The 17,318-nt window shown below is 39.7% G+C and overlaps 1 protein-coding gene across 2 annotated transcripts in view; it reads left to right on the top strand.

The window, feature by feature from the left end:
* Positions 1-17,318, top strand: part of LOC126475082 (exosome complex component CSL4) — a 74,600-nt gene that overhangs the window by 26,847 nt on the left and 30,435 nt on the right. For both annotated transcript variants that reach the window (XM_050102649.1, XM_050102648.1), the window contains exon 2: positions 15,303-15,418. In XM_050102649.1, the coding sequence (XP_049958606.1) occupies positions 15,303-15,418 (116 nt within the window). The remainder of the gene's footprint in view (positions 1-15,302; positions 15,419-17,318) is intronic.

The following is a 17,318-nucleotide window of genomic DNA, read 5'->3' as shown; positions in this document are numbered from 1 at the left end:
GAACTGAAACTGAGGGTAGTAAAGAAAGAGCAGAAGTGCCACATTCCATTTTCAAATGTTGTTTCACTGAGGAAGAGACAGAAATACAGCTTCAGTTTACTGCTCGCACCACTGTGAAGATGTGTGATTTAGATGTAATGAATGTAAAATGGAAAACATAGTATCCTATGACTACAGCAACAATGATTCACAATTGGAATCAGTCAGATCACATAAATGCCTGGGTGTAATAATTCTCAGGAATTTGAAATGTGATCCGATAAGTGCTCACTAGTAGGTAAGGCAGATGATAGACGTAGTTTCATTTGCAGGATACTTGAAAAATGCTGTCAATCTATGAAGGAGACCTCTTGCAGATCACTTGTTCATTCCAGTCTAGATTATTTCTCAAGTTTGTGGAGCCCATACCAATTAGAACTAACAGGGGATACTGAATGTATGAAGAAGAGTGGCACAAATTGTCATAGATTTATTGGACTGATCTTAGGGCCCAAAAAAATTGTTGAAAAACCTGAATTGTTGGAAACTTGAAGATAGATGCCAATTACTTTGTGAAGGTTTACTCACAAAGTTTCAAGAACCAGTATAAGTGAAGAATCAAAAGATATTCTTCAGCTCCTTAAGTATCATTCTCAAAGGGACCACCAAGACAAGATTGGAATAGTTACAGTGCCTACAGATGCATTTAAGCTGTCATTCTTCCTGCACTCTGTATGTTTTTATAACAGGAAGAAGACATAGCAGTCTTATAATACTCCAAGGTAAATAATATCTGCCATGCACATCCCAATGGTTTGCAGAGCATATATGTAGATGTCTGTGGTTTGAACGCAGATGAGTATTAGGAGTTTTATCTGTCACTTATCACTTAACTTCTGGCATTGCTTGTTAAAGAGGAAAAATTCTGAATTGAGTTGTGGTTTGGAGAGCATGTGTAACTGTAGTTCCCCCTGTAACTGGTTGGGTAAAGGTGGGAGTCCTATGATGTGTTGTTTTATCTAACATTGGGCAAAGTTGAAGGTGCAGAAATTCAACTACAGCTATGTGAGGAAAATGCTGAAAACCAGTCAATTCTCCAAAAAGTACTGAGGGAGGGTATTTTGAACAACTTGTCAGTCAACACTGGTTGAAAAATGACCAGAAATTTCAGGAGTATTTCAGTCTGAACATAGCGCAGTTCAATTGTGTTCTCGATCTCATCAAAGAAAATATCAAGGACGATCCCTCTTCCAGATATGCATACTCTATAAGTTCAGATGAAAAACTAACTTTAACACTGGGGCATGCAAAGATAAAAATATTCCTTAATGTGTTATTTGTAAATAATATAAAAAATATAAAAATAAGAAACAAGACCTGATAATCATATTAAAAGGTTGATAACGTTGGAATTGTTGATTGTGGGTAGCTACTTGGTGATTAATGATGCATGGGAAAGTAAGAGTCAAATGAAGAGTGATTTTCCAAATCAGTAAACAGCTGTAAAGTTCTCAATTTGGCGATACTTCCAAAAAATGAATCTATATCATCATAGCGTTTTCTTCTTCAGCCAATGTTTTCTGTCTCGGCCCATGGAGAATTTATCATCGAAATTTTGTCATTTGAACTTCTAGGTCTAAATAGCACAATGTCTTCCACATTTTTTGAAAAAAATGCCTTTATTAGATGAAATTGGCGCCGTATGACAGAGCTGTATCACTCCTTTCACCATTGTCATGTGGACTTCACACATCGTCCTCAGTGCCGGATGTACTTCTGTCAAATATGTTGCAAAAATAACTAATGAAAAGTTAACAGAATAAAAAAATAAGGTAAACAAGCAGAGTGGGTGGTAATGTACTCTCACTTGTGATACACTTTGTTTGAAAACGTTATTGATATTAGCCAGTGCAGGTTTATTCCCTTTACTAGAACAACTACTTCCAGTGTTTTTTTATTTTTCTCTCCCTCTTTTGATGTAGGTCCTTGATGTTCCTCCACCTTTTCCTCTAAAATGCATGATTCAGTCAAATAATTATGTATGGTGTTTTAGTTATTGTGGTAGCAAAAAGAGTTGTAATTTTAGTATTACACTTATCTTATTTTTGTTTTATTTTTTGGTTTATGGTAATGAGGTAAACATTCAGGTCACTGGCATTTGCATTCAAATTATCTGCTTCTTATGTTGACAAAATCATACAACTTGTGCTGTTAGTTCTACGTAAGAAATTACTGCTGATGCTTTTGCCACCAATCTCACCTAACCAGTTACAATCAAAATGTAAGCAATTTGAAGAAAAACACAATTTCCTTACTGTGTTGGTGGCATCAATAGAAATCGTGTGGGAGTTATTTCACCTATGTAATCAGGTTCATTGTATTACAATTACAAACATTTCTTCTCCAACTTTCATCTTGCTGTGGTTGATGCGAACTACAAATTCATTTTCATTAATGTCAGTTATACAGTAACGAAGGCAATAGTTGAATTTTTGATAAAAGTAATATTGGAAAATTACCTGCAACTGGTAAAATATTTCTGCTGCCTACTAAACTATCAAATCCAGACATAGTAGTGCCACATGTTCTTGTAGGTGATGAGACATTTCAGTTACATCGAACATTATGAAATCTTTCTCTCGTCAAATTTCTGGTACAGGGGGGAAAGGAGCAGTTTTTAACTAACATCTTTGAAGAGCTTGTAGAGTTTCTGAAAATGTGTTCTCTCTGTTAAGTTCACATATTTCACATATTTTACTCATCTATCAATCTAATGCCAGAAATGAGTGATAATTTGGTTACTGTTACTTGCTGTTTACATGTTTTACTTAGAGGTGCATTCTTAGAGGAAAAAAAGGAGCCTCATTTTTAATTAAAAAGAAATGGACCACTACCGCCTCTAAAGCTTGGCAGTGGCAGTTATTCACATGGTGACGGATTTTCTGAAAGAGATTCATTTGCAGAATACTTCAGCGGCTGTGCAGGTGCAGGGACAACACCCTGTCAGAGTAATCAAGCATTACTGATTTTTTTTGCATATGTTCACATATCTCTGTGAACTAAACTCGTATAATATCTGTCAGGTTTTAATATTCACTGTGTGTACCCTTCATTATTATAATTATAAATAAATAATATGTTAAAAATGTGAATAAACTGAAAATATGTAGTACTTTTCTTACTCTTTCTCTCCACAAATTCTGTTGTTTCTCTCCAAGCATTGTTGTTGTGGTGGTCTTCAGTCTGAAGACTGGTTTGATGTACTTCGTCCCGTGCATGCTTTGTTATCTCCTAGTAAGTCCTGCACCCTACATCCTTCTGAATCTGTTTAGTGTATTCATCTCTTGATCTCCCTCTAAGTTTTTTACCCTCCATGCTGCACTCCAATACTAACTTGGTGATTCCTTGATGCCTCAGAACATATCCTACCAAATGATCCCTTCTTCTAGTCAAGTTGTGTCACAAATTTCTCCCAGTTCCACTCAGTATCTCTTCATTAGTTACGTGATCTACCAATCTAATCGTGAGCATTCTTCTATAGCACCACATTTCGAAAGCTTCTATTCTCTTCTTGTGTAAACTGTTTATCGTCCACATTTCACATCCATATATGGCTACACTCCTTACAAATACTTCCAGAAAAGACTCCCTGACGTTTAAACATATACTTGATGTTAACAAGTTTCTCTTCTTCAGAAACGCTTTTTTTGCCATTGTCAGTCTACATTTTATATCCTCTCTAGTTCAACCATCATCAGTTATTTTACTTCCTAAATAGCAAAACTCATCTACTACTTTAAGTGTCTCATTTCCTAATCTAATTCCCTCAGCATCACCTGATGTAATTAGACTACATTCCATTATCCTCGTTTTGCTTTTGTTGGTGTTCATCTTATATCCTCCTTTGAAGACACTGTCCATTCCTTTCAACTGTTCTTCTAAGTCCTTTGCTGTTTCTGACAGAATTACAATGTCATTGGCAAACCTCAAAGTTTTCATTTCTTGTCCATGGATTTTAATTCCTACTCCAAATTTTTCTTTTGTTTCCTTTACTGTTTGCTCATTATAAAGATTGAATAACATCAGGGATAGGCTACAACCTTGTCTCACTTCCTTCCCAGCCATTGTTTCACTTTCATGCCCCTCAACTCTTATAACTGCTATCTGGCTTCTGCACAAATTGTAAATAGCCTTTTGCTCCCTGTATTTGCCACCTTGTGATTTTGAAAGGGAGTATTCCAGCCAGCATTGTCAAAAGCTTTCTCTAAGTCTACAAATGCTAGAAACATAGGTTTGCCTTTACATAATCTATCTTCTAAGATCACTTGTAGGCTCAGTATTGCCTCACATGTTCCAACATTTCTATGGAATCCAAACTCATCTTCCCCAAGATTGGCTTCTACCAGTTTTTCCATTCATCTGTAAAGAATTCGTGTCGGTATTTTGCAGCTGTGACTTCTTAAACTGATAGTTTGGTAGTTTTCACACCTGTCAATACCTGTTTTCTTTGGGATTGGAATTATTATATTCTTCTTGAAGTCTGAGGGTATTTTACCTGACTCATACATCTTGATTTTTAGATTAAAGTTCAGTCTTGATCACGTTATGTCTGTTTTAATGGGTAACCGGTTTCGGTTTTTTCTATAAAACCATCATCAGACCCATTGGCTCCCTTGGGTTGGTAGGTGGAGCTCTCCTTGCTGCTGTGTTCGTAGACGGTGTTATCGTCGTCGCCGACGATTGCTCGTATACAAATCACTTGTAAATGTGGACGGCACTCTTGGTGCTGCTGCATCTACAGGTAAAGGGAAGAATGTAGTTAGGGGAGTAGGTAAAACTGCTCAATTTGTACTTTTAAATGGGCCTACCTTGTTTTGTGGCGCGAGATTTAATTTTTCTCTAATGAAAAGTTCTACCTCTTCCAGCCTTGGTAATGGTTGGATTACTGTTGCTTTTGTTGCATGTAACAGTGCAGGGAGAGCTGGTTGACTGCACAGCAGGAAGGAGAGCTCCACCTACCAACCCAAGGGAGCCAATGGGTCTGATGATGGTTTTATAGAAAAAACCGAAACCGGTTACCCATTAAAACAGACATAACGTGATCAAGACTGAACTTTAATCTAAATATAACAATTGATCACTGTATTCCAAAAATGTTTACCAAAATCATACATCTTGCTCACCAGATGGTAGAGTTTTGTCAGAACTGGCTCTCCCAAGGCTGTAAGTAGTTCTAATAGAGTGTTGTCTATTCCTGGGGCCCTGTTTCGACTTAGGTCTTTCAGTACTCTGTCAAATTCTACATGCAATATCATACCTCCCATTTCATCTTCACCTACGTCCTCTTCCATTTCCATAATACTGCCCTCTAGTACATCGCCCTTGTACAGACCCTTTATATACTTCTTCCACCTTTCCACTTTCCTTTCTTTGCTTTGAACCGATTTTCCATCTGAGCTCTTGATATTCATAAAAGTGGATCTCTTTTCTCTGAAGGTCTCTCTAATTTTCCTGTAGGCAGTATCTATCTAACCCGCAGTGATATATGCCTCTACAACCATGCATTTGCCCTCTAGCCATCTGTGCTTAGCCATTTTGCACTTTGTGTTGATCTCATTTTTGAGATATTTGTATTCCTTTTTGCCTGCTTCATCTACTGCAATTTTTTACCTTCTTGATCCTCTGCTGCCTTCAATATTTTATTTCTCAAAGCTGTCCATTCTTCTTCTTCTGTATTTCTTTCCTCTGTTCTTATCAATCGTCCCCTAATGCTCTCTCCAAAACTCTACAACCTCTGGTTCTTTCAGTTTATCCAGGTCCCATCCACTTAAATTCACACATTTTTGCAGTTTCTTCAGTTTTAATCTGCAGTTCATAACCAATAGATTGTGGTCAGATTCTACATCTGCCCCTAGAAATGTCTTTCAATTTAAAACCTGATACCTAAATCCCTGTCTTACCATTATGTAATCTATCTGAAACCTTCCAGTGTCTCCCGGCCTCTTCCACATATACAGCCTTCTTTCATAATTCTTAAGCCAACTGTTAGCTTTGATTAAATTATGCTCTGTGCAAAATTCTACTCCTGCATTAGTCCTATTTGTTTTTGTATTTCTAATCCTGTATCACCTGACCTCCTACCACCAAACTTTTCTAATTCCCACTATATCTAACTTTAACCTATCCATTTCACTTTTTAAATTTTCTAACCTACCTGCCCGATTAAAGGATCTAACATTCCGATCCATAGAATGCCAGTTTTGTTTCTCTTGAATAGTCCCAGCCTGGAGATCCATATGGGGGACTATTTTACCTCCGGAATATTTTACCCAAGAGGACGCCATCATCATTTAACCGTACAGTAAAGCTGCATGCCCTCAAGAAAAATAACGGCTGTAGTTTCCCCTTGCTTTCAGCCATTCGCAGTACCAGCACAGCAAGGCCGTTTTGGTTCATTTTACAAGGCCAGATCAGTGAATCATCCAGACTGTTGCCCCTACAACTACTGAAAAAGCTGCTGCCCCTCTACAGGAACCACATTTGTCTGGCCTCTCAACAGATACCCTTCACTGTGGTTACGCCTGCAGTATGGGTATCACTGAGGCATGCAAGCCTCCTCACCAACGGCAAGGTCCGTGGTTAGTTGGGGAATCATTATGCTTCACAGTGTGGTCCTTGTATAGCGGTAGGGATACATTACAGAAGCAAGGAAACACTGAAATCATTTCCACCATTTTCTCATCTTCCACCAACGTAAGTAGTAATTTTCCCTTGGACATGCTCACTTGTTCTTTATTGGCAGCTGCATCTATACTGCTCTCCCATCAGATGGGCCACAGCTGCCCAGTGCCCTAGCATCAGCTGCAGGTAGCTGATGCACTGTGGGACATAGTGCCATATAATATCGTCTGCAGCAGTACTGAACAACATACACATAATGGCAGATGCTGTGCAGGAATCCCACCATATGTCCATTTGAATGTTTGGAGATATGCAAAGGTGTACTACCTCCAATAGAACCATGCCTAGTGAAGTACCATTGTGTCCAAACCATCTTTTGGGTTGATTGGCAGTTTAGATTAATAGCACCTATTTTTTCACTATTTTTACAAGGAATAAGTGTTACAAATTTTTCTTGTTAATAATAAGCTGCCATGATAAAGGGGTTTCCATTTTATTGTGGTTGCTGGCTGTTGTAATAAATATTTCTTATGGTAATCTCAGCTTGCTTAATTGCTCTGAGACCGTCAAATTGTGCCATTTTGTAACCACATTGTCTTTGTACTCTGCACAAAACAGAATAATTACATTTACATTAAATACAATCAATATTAATACAAACTTTGCAATCATTGATGACACTACAGGTGGCATAGGATGCAGTAACTACACAAAGGGGGTTAGTGGTTGTCTTTTTTTCTGTAGGATAACTATACCTGACAAGCAAGATCTGTACTTTTGAGGAGCAGAGTATGAGAGAAATGTTGTACGAGTATGAAGATTATGTTGGTGGGTTGGATTTCTTAGGGCAACCTGACATTCTTACTACATATGCAGCACACAGTGATAGTCAGAGGAGTCCACCAAAGCAGTCCAAGAGGTCTCCACTCTACTGTTAGCATTGAAAGCTGCAGGAACCTGGAAGTGTTGTATCAGCACCGGTGGGAGAGTGAATTGTATGTAGTCACTAACCTCCTCTTGTCTTACAAATGAAATTGGAGGCTAGCTAAAGGAGCATTTAACTGGATTTGTGTAAATAGTTGTACACTGCAGAATCCAAGGCATTCTTTGCACATTCCACATGCACAAACCAGGTCCTTTAGCAATAAGCATTCAGTTAATGAAGTCAGTGGTATGGTCCTTACAGTGACTTACGTTGTGTGTTATCTGTTCCCCTTGCATTAAATGCCTATTCAGCCTCCTAATTTTTACAGTGACTGGTACTCAGTGTATAATTAAGCAATTTCTCATTAGATGATACTTCAAAAAACTTGAGTGTCAGGTCATCTTTCTACAGCTACAACTGCTGCTGAAGGAACTCTTCCTTTTTTTCTTCCTTGTTATCCAGTACATTCATTGTAACTAAACAGACAGATTGACTCAATAGATATGATATATACATTTATTTAACAAGATAGATACCATACTTTTATTAATTTAACTAGAGCTCTATTCAGTTCTTGTGTCACCTGTCATTGATCTGCATTAAATGGTTTTGTATAATGTTCAAGTAGTTAGCAGTGAAAATGCTATGTGATAGGTGGAGCACATGAAGAGATTTCTTATGACACAACAGAAGATTTTGCTCACTTGGATAGCAGTGTAAAATATTTCTTAATTTACAATATTTGTTCGGGGCTACCTCTGACCTTATAGTAAATGTTGCATATAAGAATAACATATTCACGGTCGATGTTGAAGCACTTTTCACCTCTGTAAATACTCATTTGTAAATTGACAGCAAGTGCCCAAATATAAATGTAGAATGTTTTAAACAGACTGTTAACTACTTATTGTGCAATTTTGCACTGTTAGTTTAAATTAGGAATAGAACACGTAATCAAACATTTCTTTAAAAAATAATGTGCATGTAGTGGCCAATACCAAGTATTTCAGGTAAATTCCATAGAGGATAACTTCATTTACAGCAAAAATCCAAAGTAACCTATGCTACATTTCTTAATAAATTGCTGTGTAAGCAGTCAATGATCTGTGTGAATGTCACTCATTTAACTGTGTGGTTTGTGGGTTAGGGGCCCTCAACAGTGATGTTATCAGTGCCCTCATTGAAATGCGTTGCGTTGGTGGACTTTATTGTCGTTAGATATCATCTTCACAGCTAGGCAAAGGCCAGTGCTTGTGGAATAAAAAAATAGAACATTGTGATGTTATTTTAGTTTATGGTATGTGTGTCTAAAAATAAAATTAAACTTAGGGCAAAATTGTAAAGAACAAAAGAAAGCAGATTGGAATTTTTTAGTTTTATTTTTCTAGCCTCAGTAGGTAAAATTGCAGTGCTGGTGTCACAGCTTTCGTGTTTTGTACCAATGTTGGTAGCAACTCGCATTAAACCCTGTGGGAAGTGAAGACAATAAACTGTGAATTGGTTGTCGGTAGTCAATCAGAAGGCTCTTTCATACTTTCCTATTTTTTAAATAATGTTAGCTTGATTTTGAGTTAAAAATTACCATAACTAGGCTACATTGTTTGAACTTTGTGCAAAATCAGAAATACAGGTAGGTTATTGCAATGATGAGTGTATATCTTCCTGCTATGCTACACATAATCTACACTCTAGAGCTACCTACCTAATATCGTGTAGGGCCCCCGTGAGCACGCAGAAGTGCCGCAACACGATATGACATGGGCTCGACTAATATCTGAAGCAGTGCTGGAGGGAATTGTCACTGTGAATCCTGTAGAGCTGTCCATAAATCTGTAAGAGTACGAGGGGGTGGAGATCTCCTCTGAACAGCACGTTGCAAGGCATCCGAGATATGCTCAACATTGTTCATGTCTGGAGAGTTTGGTGGGCAGTGGAAGTGTTTAAACTCGGAAGAGTGTTCCTGGAGCCACTCTGTAGCAATTCTGGATGTGTGGTTGTGTCGCATAGTCCTGCTGGAATTGCCCAAGTTTTTCGGAATGCACAGTGGACATGAATGGATGCAAGTGATCAGACAGGATGCGTACATATTGTCACCTGCCAGTCATATCTAGACGTATCAAGAGTCCCATACTAATCCAACTACACATGTCTCACACCATTACAGAGCCTCTGCCTGCTTGAACAGTCCCCTGCTGACATACAGGGTCTGTGGATTCAAGAGATTGTCTCCATAGCTTTGCATGTCCATCCGCTTGATACAAGACTCGTCTGACCAGGCAACATATTTCCAGTCATCAACAGTCCAATGTTGGTGTTGATGGGCCCAGACAAGGCATAAAGCTTTGTGTCACGCAGTCATCAAGGTTAGACGAGTGGGCCTTCGGCTCCGGAATCCCGTATCGATGATATTTCATTGAATGATATGCGCGCCAACGCTAGTTGATGATCGAGCATTGAAATCAGTGGCAGTTTACGGAAGGGTTGCATTTCTGTCATGTTGAATGATTCTCTTCAGTCATCATTGGTCCTGTTCTTGCAGGGTCTTTTTCCGACCGCAGTGATGTCAGAGATTTGATGTTTTACCAGATTCCTGATATTCACGGTACACTTATGACATGGTCATACAGGAAAATCCTCACTTCTTCGCTACCTCGGAGATGCTTTGTCCCATCTCTAATGCACTGACTATAACACCATGTTCAAACTTCCTGAAATCTTGATAACCTGCCATTATAGCAGCAGCAACAGATTTAACAACTGTGCCAAACACTTGTTGTCTTATGTAGGCATTGCCTACCGCAGTGTCATACTCTGCCTGTTTACATACCTCCATATTTGAATACACATGCCTATACCAGTTTCTTTGATGCTTCAGTGTATTATGGCAGCCATATTTCATGTTTAGATATGTTGGCATTGCTAAGTCACAGTCACATTGTCACATTCCAACCTAACCTAGTCCTCGAGCTTCACCGTTGGTCAATATATCAGCACATCTAATTTTATTCCATTCACATTAATTGGCTTTAACGACTCACAACCAAATTATCACAATCCAACCTAACCTAGGCCTCTTGGGCATCACTGCAGGCTGGTCTGTCAGAACATTAGTTTTCTTTCCATACTCCATGTTCGAAACAAATGTAATCAGTTTGTATCTTCCACGAAAACAAGTCATTAATGCTTCACATTGTTGGCCATGTACTGTCAGCTGGTTGGTTACAACTGATGTCAACGAGTGCCAACATTAGCATGCAACACAAGAGCTGTGAACATTATAAATGCACTTTAGATCCTCGAGTCACTCACTTTTGCAGAAAGTCATCACCAGATAATATGTTAAAAAAAAAAAGAGAGAAACAAGGGAAATACTAAATACTAAGAACTATATTACAAACTCAAACCAATTTCCATATGCAATTAACATTCAGTTTTATATGTTATGTTGTAACTCAACAAAAGAATGTGTACATCATTTTGGCACAGCATTTCACTTTTTAGGTGGAATGGTTTTGTCATGGCTTTCTCTCCCAAGGATCCTAATTATTCTGGGTGAATGTCGTCTATTGTAGGGGCATTGTTTTTACTTAGGGCTTTCAGTACTCTGTTCAATTCTTCTTGGAGTGTCATATCTACCACCTCATTTTCATGTACTTCCTCATGCCTTTTCACTATATTGTCTTCAAGTTCGTTTCCTTGGTAGAGTCCTGTATACCTCTTCTGCCTTTCTGCCTTTCCTTTGCTTGGTACTGCAAGGATTTTAATTTGTCTTTATGTGGCATCATTGTTTCTGTAGTAATATGTGCTTGTAAAGTTTTGCATTTCTGTTCTAGCCAATCCTGCTTTGCCATTTTACACTCTGTCAGTGTTTTATTTTCGATTTTGTCTGTCTTAGTTACATTAATGTGTTCACCATATCTATCTACATATATACTCTGCAAACCCCCATGCAGTGTATGGCATAGGATACGCCCCATTAGTTAGGATTTCTTCCTGTGCCATTCATGTGTAGAATGTGGAAGAATGATTTTCATCATTTAGATTTGCAGCTCCTTGTGTTGACCATAATTGCAGTTAAAATTGTATGATGTAAGGTCTACCAGATATGCAAAACACCATTTTTTTTCTCAGTACCCAAACATGTTTCAGCACCACTGTGCCATCATCAGTGGGTTTCCGTTTTATTTATTCTGTAATGTGAACATTTTTATTAAATTATTACAAAATTATGTGGATGTTTAGTTCAAACAATAGTTTCTTTTTGTTAATACCTTTACACTTGGTGTGCATGATTTTTCCAGATCACTTGTATATTATTTACTACAAGTAGCTTGTCATCTGCAATCAAACGATGTTAATGATAAATTTTGCTGGGAGTTAACCTATCATCTAGAATGTAATTTAGTTTGTCGCGATATTTCACACCTATATTCATTTTTACTTACGTTTTTCATGTGATAAGCCCTTTTTTCTCCGCATCATGATGAGGGGTCGTGGTGCACACGTAAATATAGCATGTGTTTTCCACAAATTATGTTGTAAAACACTTTTCACTTCTCCAGAATACAGTGTGATTGTGGTTTGTTGTGTATCCCAGCCCAGCCAGTGTTCATTTGTTCATCAGAGAGTTGGGCACCATATTCAAATTTTGTTTACATTTTATCTTTGTGTGTGTGTGTGTGTGTGTGTGTGTGTGTGTGTGTGTGTTTGTGTGTTTGTGTTTTCTGTACGCTTATTAGCAGTTTGTGTTGTCTTTTAAATGATTGTTTGATTGGCTCTGTGTATGCTGTAATTATTCTAATTGTACCCTCATGACCCTATGTGAGCAATATGTAGGAGGCTGTAGTATATTCATAGTGTTATCATTTAAAGCTGGTTCTTGAAACTTTGTTAGTAGACTTTCTTGGGATAGTTTGCACCTATCTTCAGTATCTCTGCAACACTCTCCCACAGATCAAACAAACCTTTGACCATTTGTGGTGCCCTTGTCTGTACACATTCAATATCCCCTGTTAGTCCTATTTGGTACAGGTCTCACACACTTGAGAAATAGTCCAGAACAGATCACATGACTGAATTGAGGACAATCTCCTTTGTAGATTGATGATTGCACTTCCCCAGTAGTCTACCAATAAACCAAAGTCTACCAGCTGTCTTAGCTATGACTGAGACTGTGTGATCATTCCATAACGTTTATAGTGGTTCACCTGCATTCCTGTTTTCTTATTATTAGAGATACTCTTGCATTACTGTGTTTGATTTTGTGTTGATAACCGTGTATGCACCTGACAAGAAATACTGTTCTTTGCGCCATCATACTTCAATAATTCCAACTATATCCGTCTTTAACCTACCCATTTCCCTCTTTTAAATTCTGTAACCTACTTTTCCAATTAAGGGTTCTAACATTAACATCTTTGAGAGACTGGCTGTCAGGATAAGGACAACATAGGAAAAAACTGTCTGCCACATATATCTTCCTCCAGATGGTGCAGTGCCCTAGAACACATTGGCTGCACTGATTCATCAACTCCCTAAACCTTTCCTACTTTTGGGAGATTTTAATGCACACAACCCTTTATGGCTCAGGGCACTTACTCAGCCATTGCAGAGGCAGCCCAGAACTTCTCCCATCTGTCTATTGGAGAGTGCATGATGACCTGTGTGGTAGTGACCACTTCCCCATCTTCCTGTCACTAACCCGGCGTCATGCCCATGGACGCCTACCCAGATGGGCTTTCCACAAGGCAGACTGGGAAGCCTTCACCTCTGCTGTCACCATTGAATCTCCTCCAGATGGTGCCATCTATGTTGTGGTTGAGCAGGTCACTGCATCGATCGTTTCTGCAGCAGAAAATGCAATCCCTCGTTCTTCATGGTGCCCCCGGCAAAAGGCAGTCCCTTGGTGGTAGCTGGAAGTCATTGAGGCAATTAAAGAGCATCGGCAAGCTCTTCAGCGACATAAGCGGCACCCTTCCCCTGAGTACCTAATAGCCTTTAAGTGGCTCTGTGCCTGTGTTCCCCAGCTTATAAAACGACGTAAACAGGAGTGTTGGGAGAGGTACGTGTCGACCATTGGGTGCCATACGTCACCTTTCCAAGTCTGAACGAAGATCAGATGTTGTTTTGAGTACCAGACCCCAACAGGTGTCCCTGGTGTTAACATCAGTGGCGTGTTTTATGCTGATGCAAATGCGATTGCCGAACACTTTGCTGAGCACTATGCTTGAGCCTCTGTGTCGGAGAACTACCCCAGGCCTTTTGCACCCACAAACAGCAGATGGAAAGGAAAGTCTTCTCATTCACTACACGCCACAGTGAATCCTATAACACCCCATTTACAGAGTGGGAGCTCCTCAGCACCCTTGCACATTGCCCCGACGCAGCTCTTGGGCTGGATCGGATCCACAGTCAGATGATTAAACATCTTTTGTCCGACTACAAGTGACATCTCCTCGTCGTCTTCAACCGGATCTGGTGTGATGGCGTCTTTCCATCATAATGGTGGGAGAGCACTGTCATTCTAGTGCTCAAACCCGATTAATACCTGCTTGATGTGGATAGCTATTGGCCCATCAGCCTCACCAACATTCTTTGTAAGCTGCTGGAACATATGGTGTGTCGGTGGTTGGGTTGGGTCCTGGAATCACATAGCCTACTTGTTCCATGTCAGGGCAGCTTCGGCCAGGGTCACTTTACCACTGAACAATTTTGTGTCCCGCGAGTCTGCCATCCGAACAGCCTTTTCCAGACGTCAACACCTGGTTGCCGTCTTTTTTGACTTGTGTAAAGCATACAACACGACCTGGGGTCATCATATCCTTGCCACATTGTATGAGTGGGGTCTCTGGGGCCTGCTCCCGATTTTTATCCAAAGCTTCCTGTCGCTCCATGCTTTCCTTGTCCAAGTTGGCACCTCCCATAGTTCCCCCCGTATTCATGAGAATGGCATTCCGCATGCTCCTTATTGAGTGTGTGTCTATTTTTAGTGGCTATTAATGGTCTAGCAGCAGCTGTAGGACCGTCGGTCTCACCTTTTCTGTATGCAGATGACTTCTGCATTTCGTACTGCTCCTGTGAGGACCTATCTCAGTGTCACTATGGTTCACAAATGACGGTCATCTACCTCTTGCTGGACTGCCCCTTTTTAGCCGCTCTGCGGTGGACTTTTAACTTTCCCAGCACCCTACCTTCAGTGTTGGGCGACAGTGTCTCAACAGCAACTTTAGTTTTTTTTTGTGAGGGTGGGTTTTATCATTTGATCTAAGTTTTCGCGCATGTCCTTTGTCCCTCTGTGTCCTCCACCATAGTGCTTTTAGGGTGGAGGTTTTAATGTGTGGCAGAGTGGCTGGCATCTCCTTTTTATTCTTGTGGTCAGCCAACCATGGTGATCTGCGTTCTTGTTTTAATCTCTTCTACCTCTTTCTTCCGACTCTGTGTGATTTTTTTGTCCTCTTTTTTTTTTCTTTGTAGTGTTTGTTGATTTTCTGTTGTTCTTGTAGTATTTCCTTCCTCTGGTTTTGTGCTCTATGTCTCGTTTATTTTCTTCTTATCCTGTATGATTGTTTTAACAGGAACAAGGGACCGATGACCAAGCAGTTTGGTCCCTTTCTCCCTTTCAAACCAACCAACAAAGTTGTTATCTGTATTTCTCTCTGAGATTGCTTTTTAATTATTTAACTGTTAGTTTTTAATATTTTTTTCCCAAACTTTCAAGGTCAGCGGCTCTGTCTGGCTGATAAAGGGCATATCTCCGGCTGTGGAACTTATGAGAGACATGGTTATATTTACTCCGCACTGGCTGGATTTGTCAACATTGTTAAGAAAGACAAGGTATAGTATATTGAATGTAAATACCACATATAAATGTAACAAACAAACAGAAGTTATGATTTTATGCGTGTGCGCGCGCACGCACGTACGTGTGTGTGTCAGTAGGGCCTGCAGCATGAACTAAGTCGGAATATGACATTTTATATGTCTGTTCCAATAACTACATTGTAGTCTTTAGAGATTTCTGCACCACAAGCTTGCCTGTTTCAGCTTACAGAGCCGTTTTCAAGTGCACCTATGTGTTTTGTGCATAGTGAATCTTATTTATGCCTTACTTATGATCTGTAATGTCATTTTCATAAATTACATTTTTGCTTACATCTAGGTGGCTTTCGCGATCATATGGCACCCTGGGGCAATGATGAAACTTTTCTTGGTAATAGTGTGGCAGCTATTTGACAGTTTATATCATCAGATGCTTTATGTTTACGGATTTTTCAGCTTCTGAATGCACAGTAGACGACATAGTGGCTTAAACAGATCAGTCATAAAATTAATGCCTTGATCTGTACATATTGGATCGGGACTGCCAAATTTCAGTATCAAATTGTTTACCAATGCCTGTACTGCCATATTTTTCTGTTGATTTGGGTTTGCAACAGTCCAAATATAATGTGAAAAATGAGCTTTGGTGGTCTTGCACGTGACAGTTACCAGTCAGTGTCAAGTCGAATAGACCCAGAATGTCATCCACGTCATTTCAAATGGCTTGGATGCCTGTGGTAATCTTTGCAATGGAACACGTTAATGACTGAACGCACGTTGTGCGCATGCTGTAGAATTCCTTGCATAGTGCCCGACATCCTGCCTCCTCATCCTCCACATGTGTTTATTGACTACTCAAAGATCAGTTTCCATCACCCTCCATGACGTGTTATGTGCTTCCCATAAACCCTCATCTATCAAAGCTGTAGGTACCACAATGTGTGGTCCACACTTTATCATTCTACACAATAGCTCCTTGTGCGAGCAAAGTGCGACTGTCTTCTAAACACCAGGCAGTCCATGTCAGCAGTCTGCACTTCTTGCCTCTCTGCGGGGCTCCTGCCAAGCGCTTGCACGACCCCAATATTTCCACTCAAGCTGTCAGCATTGCTGTATTTCTTGATGGGTTTATGAGTTTCATTCAGCTTCAGTGCCCAACACATGGACTAAAATGCTCTTCAGTGATGCCATCAATCAACTCCTTATTGATGAATTCTTCCATTATAGGTTGTAGGTGCTTAGGTATCCTTTACATCTTCCTGCAGACTGGAGGGTTATTATTACGTCAGTATACAGTGTTGCATCAATCGTGTTGCTGGTAATGATCCACCAGGATTGAACAGATCCACAAATCATACTAACGAAGCTCCCGTAACTGACTTCTCCTTCCTTTGCTTGTGGTGAAGGTCTTTACTTGACCCATCCAGTTCATCCTCATCTAGGATGTCCCAAGTTGGCTATCAGTAAATCCTTTGGCAGATTCGTGTCCTCAGAGCCCAAACTATTCACAGCCACCAGACCCATATAATCATCACCTGTTTCCTGCACATGTGCCAGACTGTACTCACAAAACAGTGCGAAGTATCCAGTTCACCATTTCTTTCCAATGGCTCTATAACACACATCACTTCACAAGGACAGTACCCACACTTATCCAAAGTAACTTTCTTGTACCTTTCAGTACCTTATTGTGCAAGTGAACTTTAATGCATGTGTCTGCAGTTTATTTGGTACCACCTTCATGACTGGTGAACTTTGTCCTAAAGCAACATTTGCAGCTGTCATTCCCAGATGGAACAATTTCTGACAAAGTCCAGTGGTATACTGTGAAAGATCACCTTTTGTGTGATGCCCAAGGACCATTCAGTACCCCTCACAGAGATGTAGCAGTAGTTCCATATATTCTTGAAAATTC

This window comes from Schistocerca serialis, chromosome 4, assembly GCF_023864345.2.
Source record: "Schistocerca serialis cubense isolate TAMUIC-IGC-003099 chromosome 4, iqSchSeri2.2, whole genome shotgun sequence".
Lineage (NCBI taxonomy): Eukaryota > Metazoa > Arthropoda > Insecta > Orthoptera > Acrididae > Schistocerca > Schistocerca serialis.
Note: the sequence above shows the minus strand (reverse complement) of the source record. Positions and strands in the feature narration are given on the sequence as shown.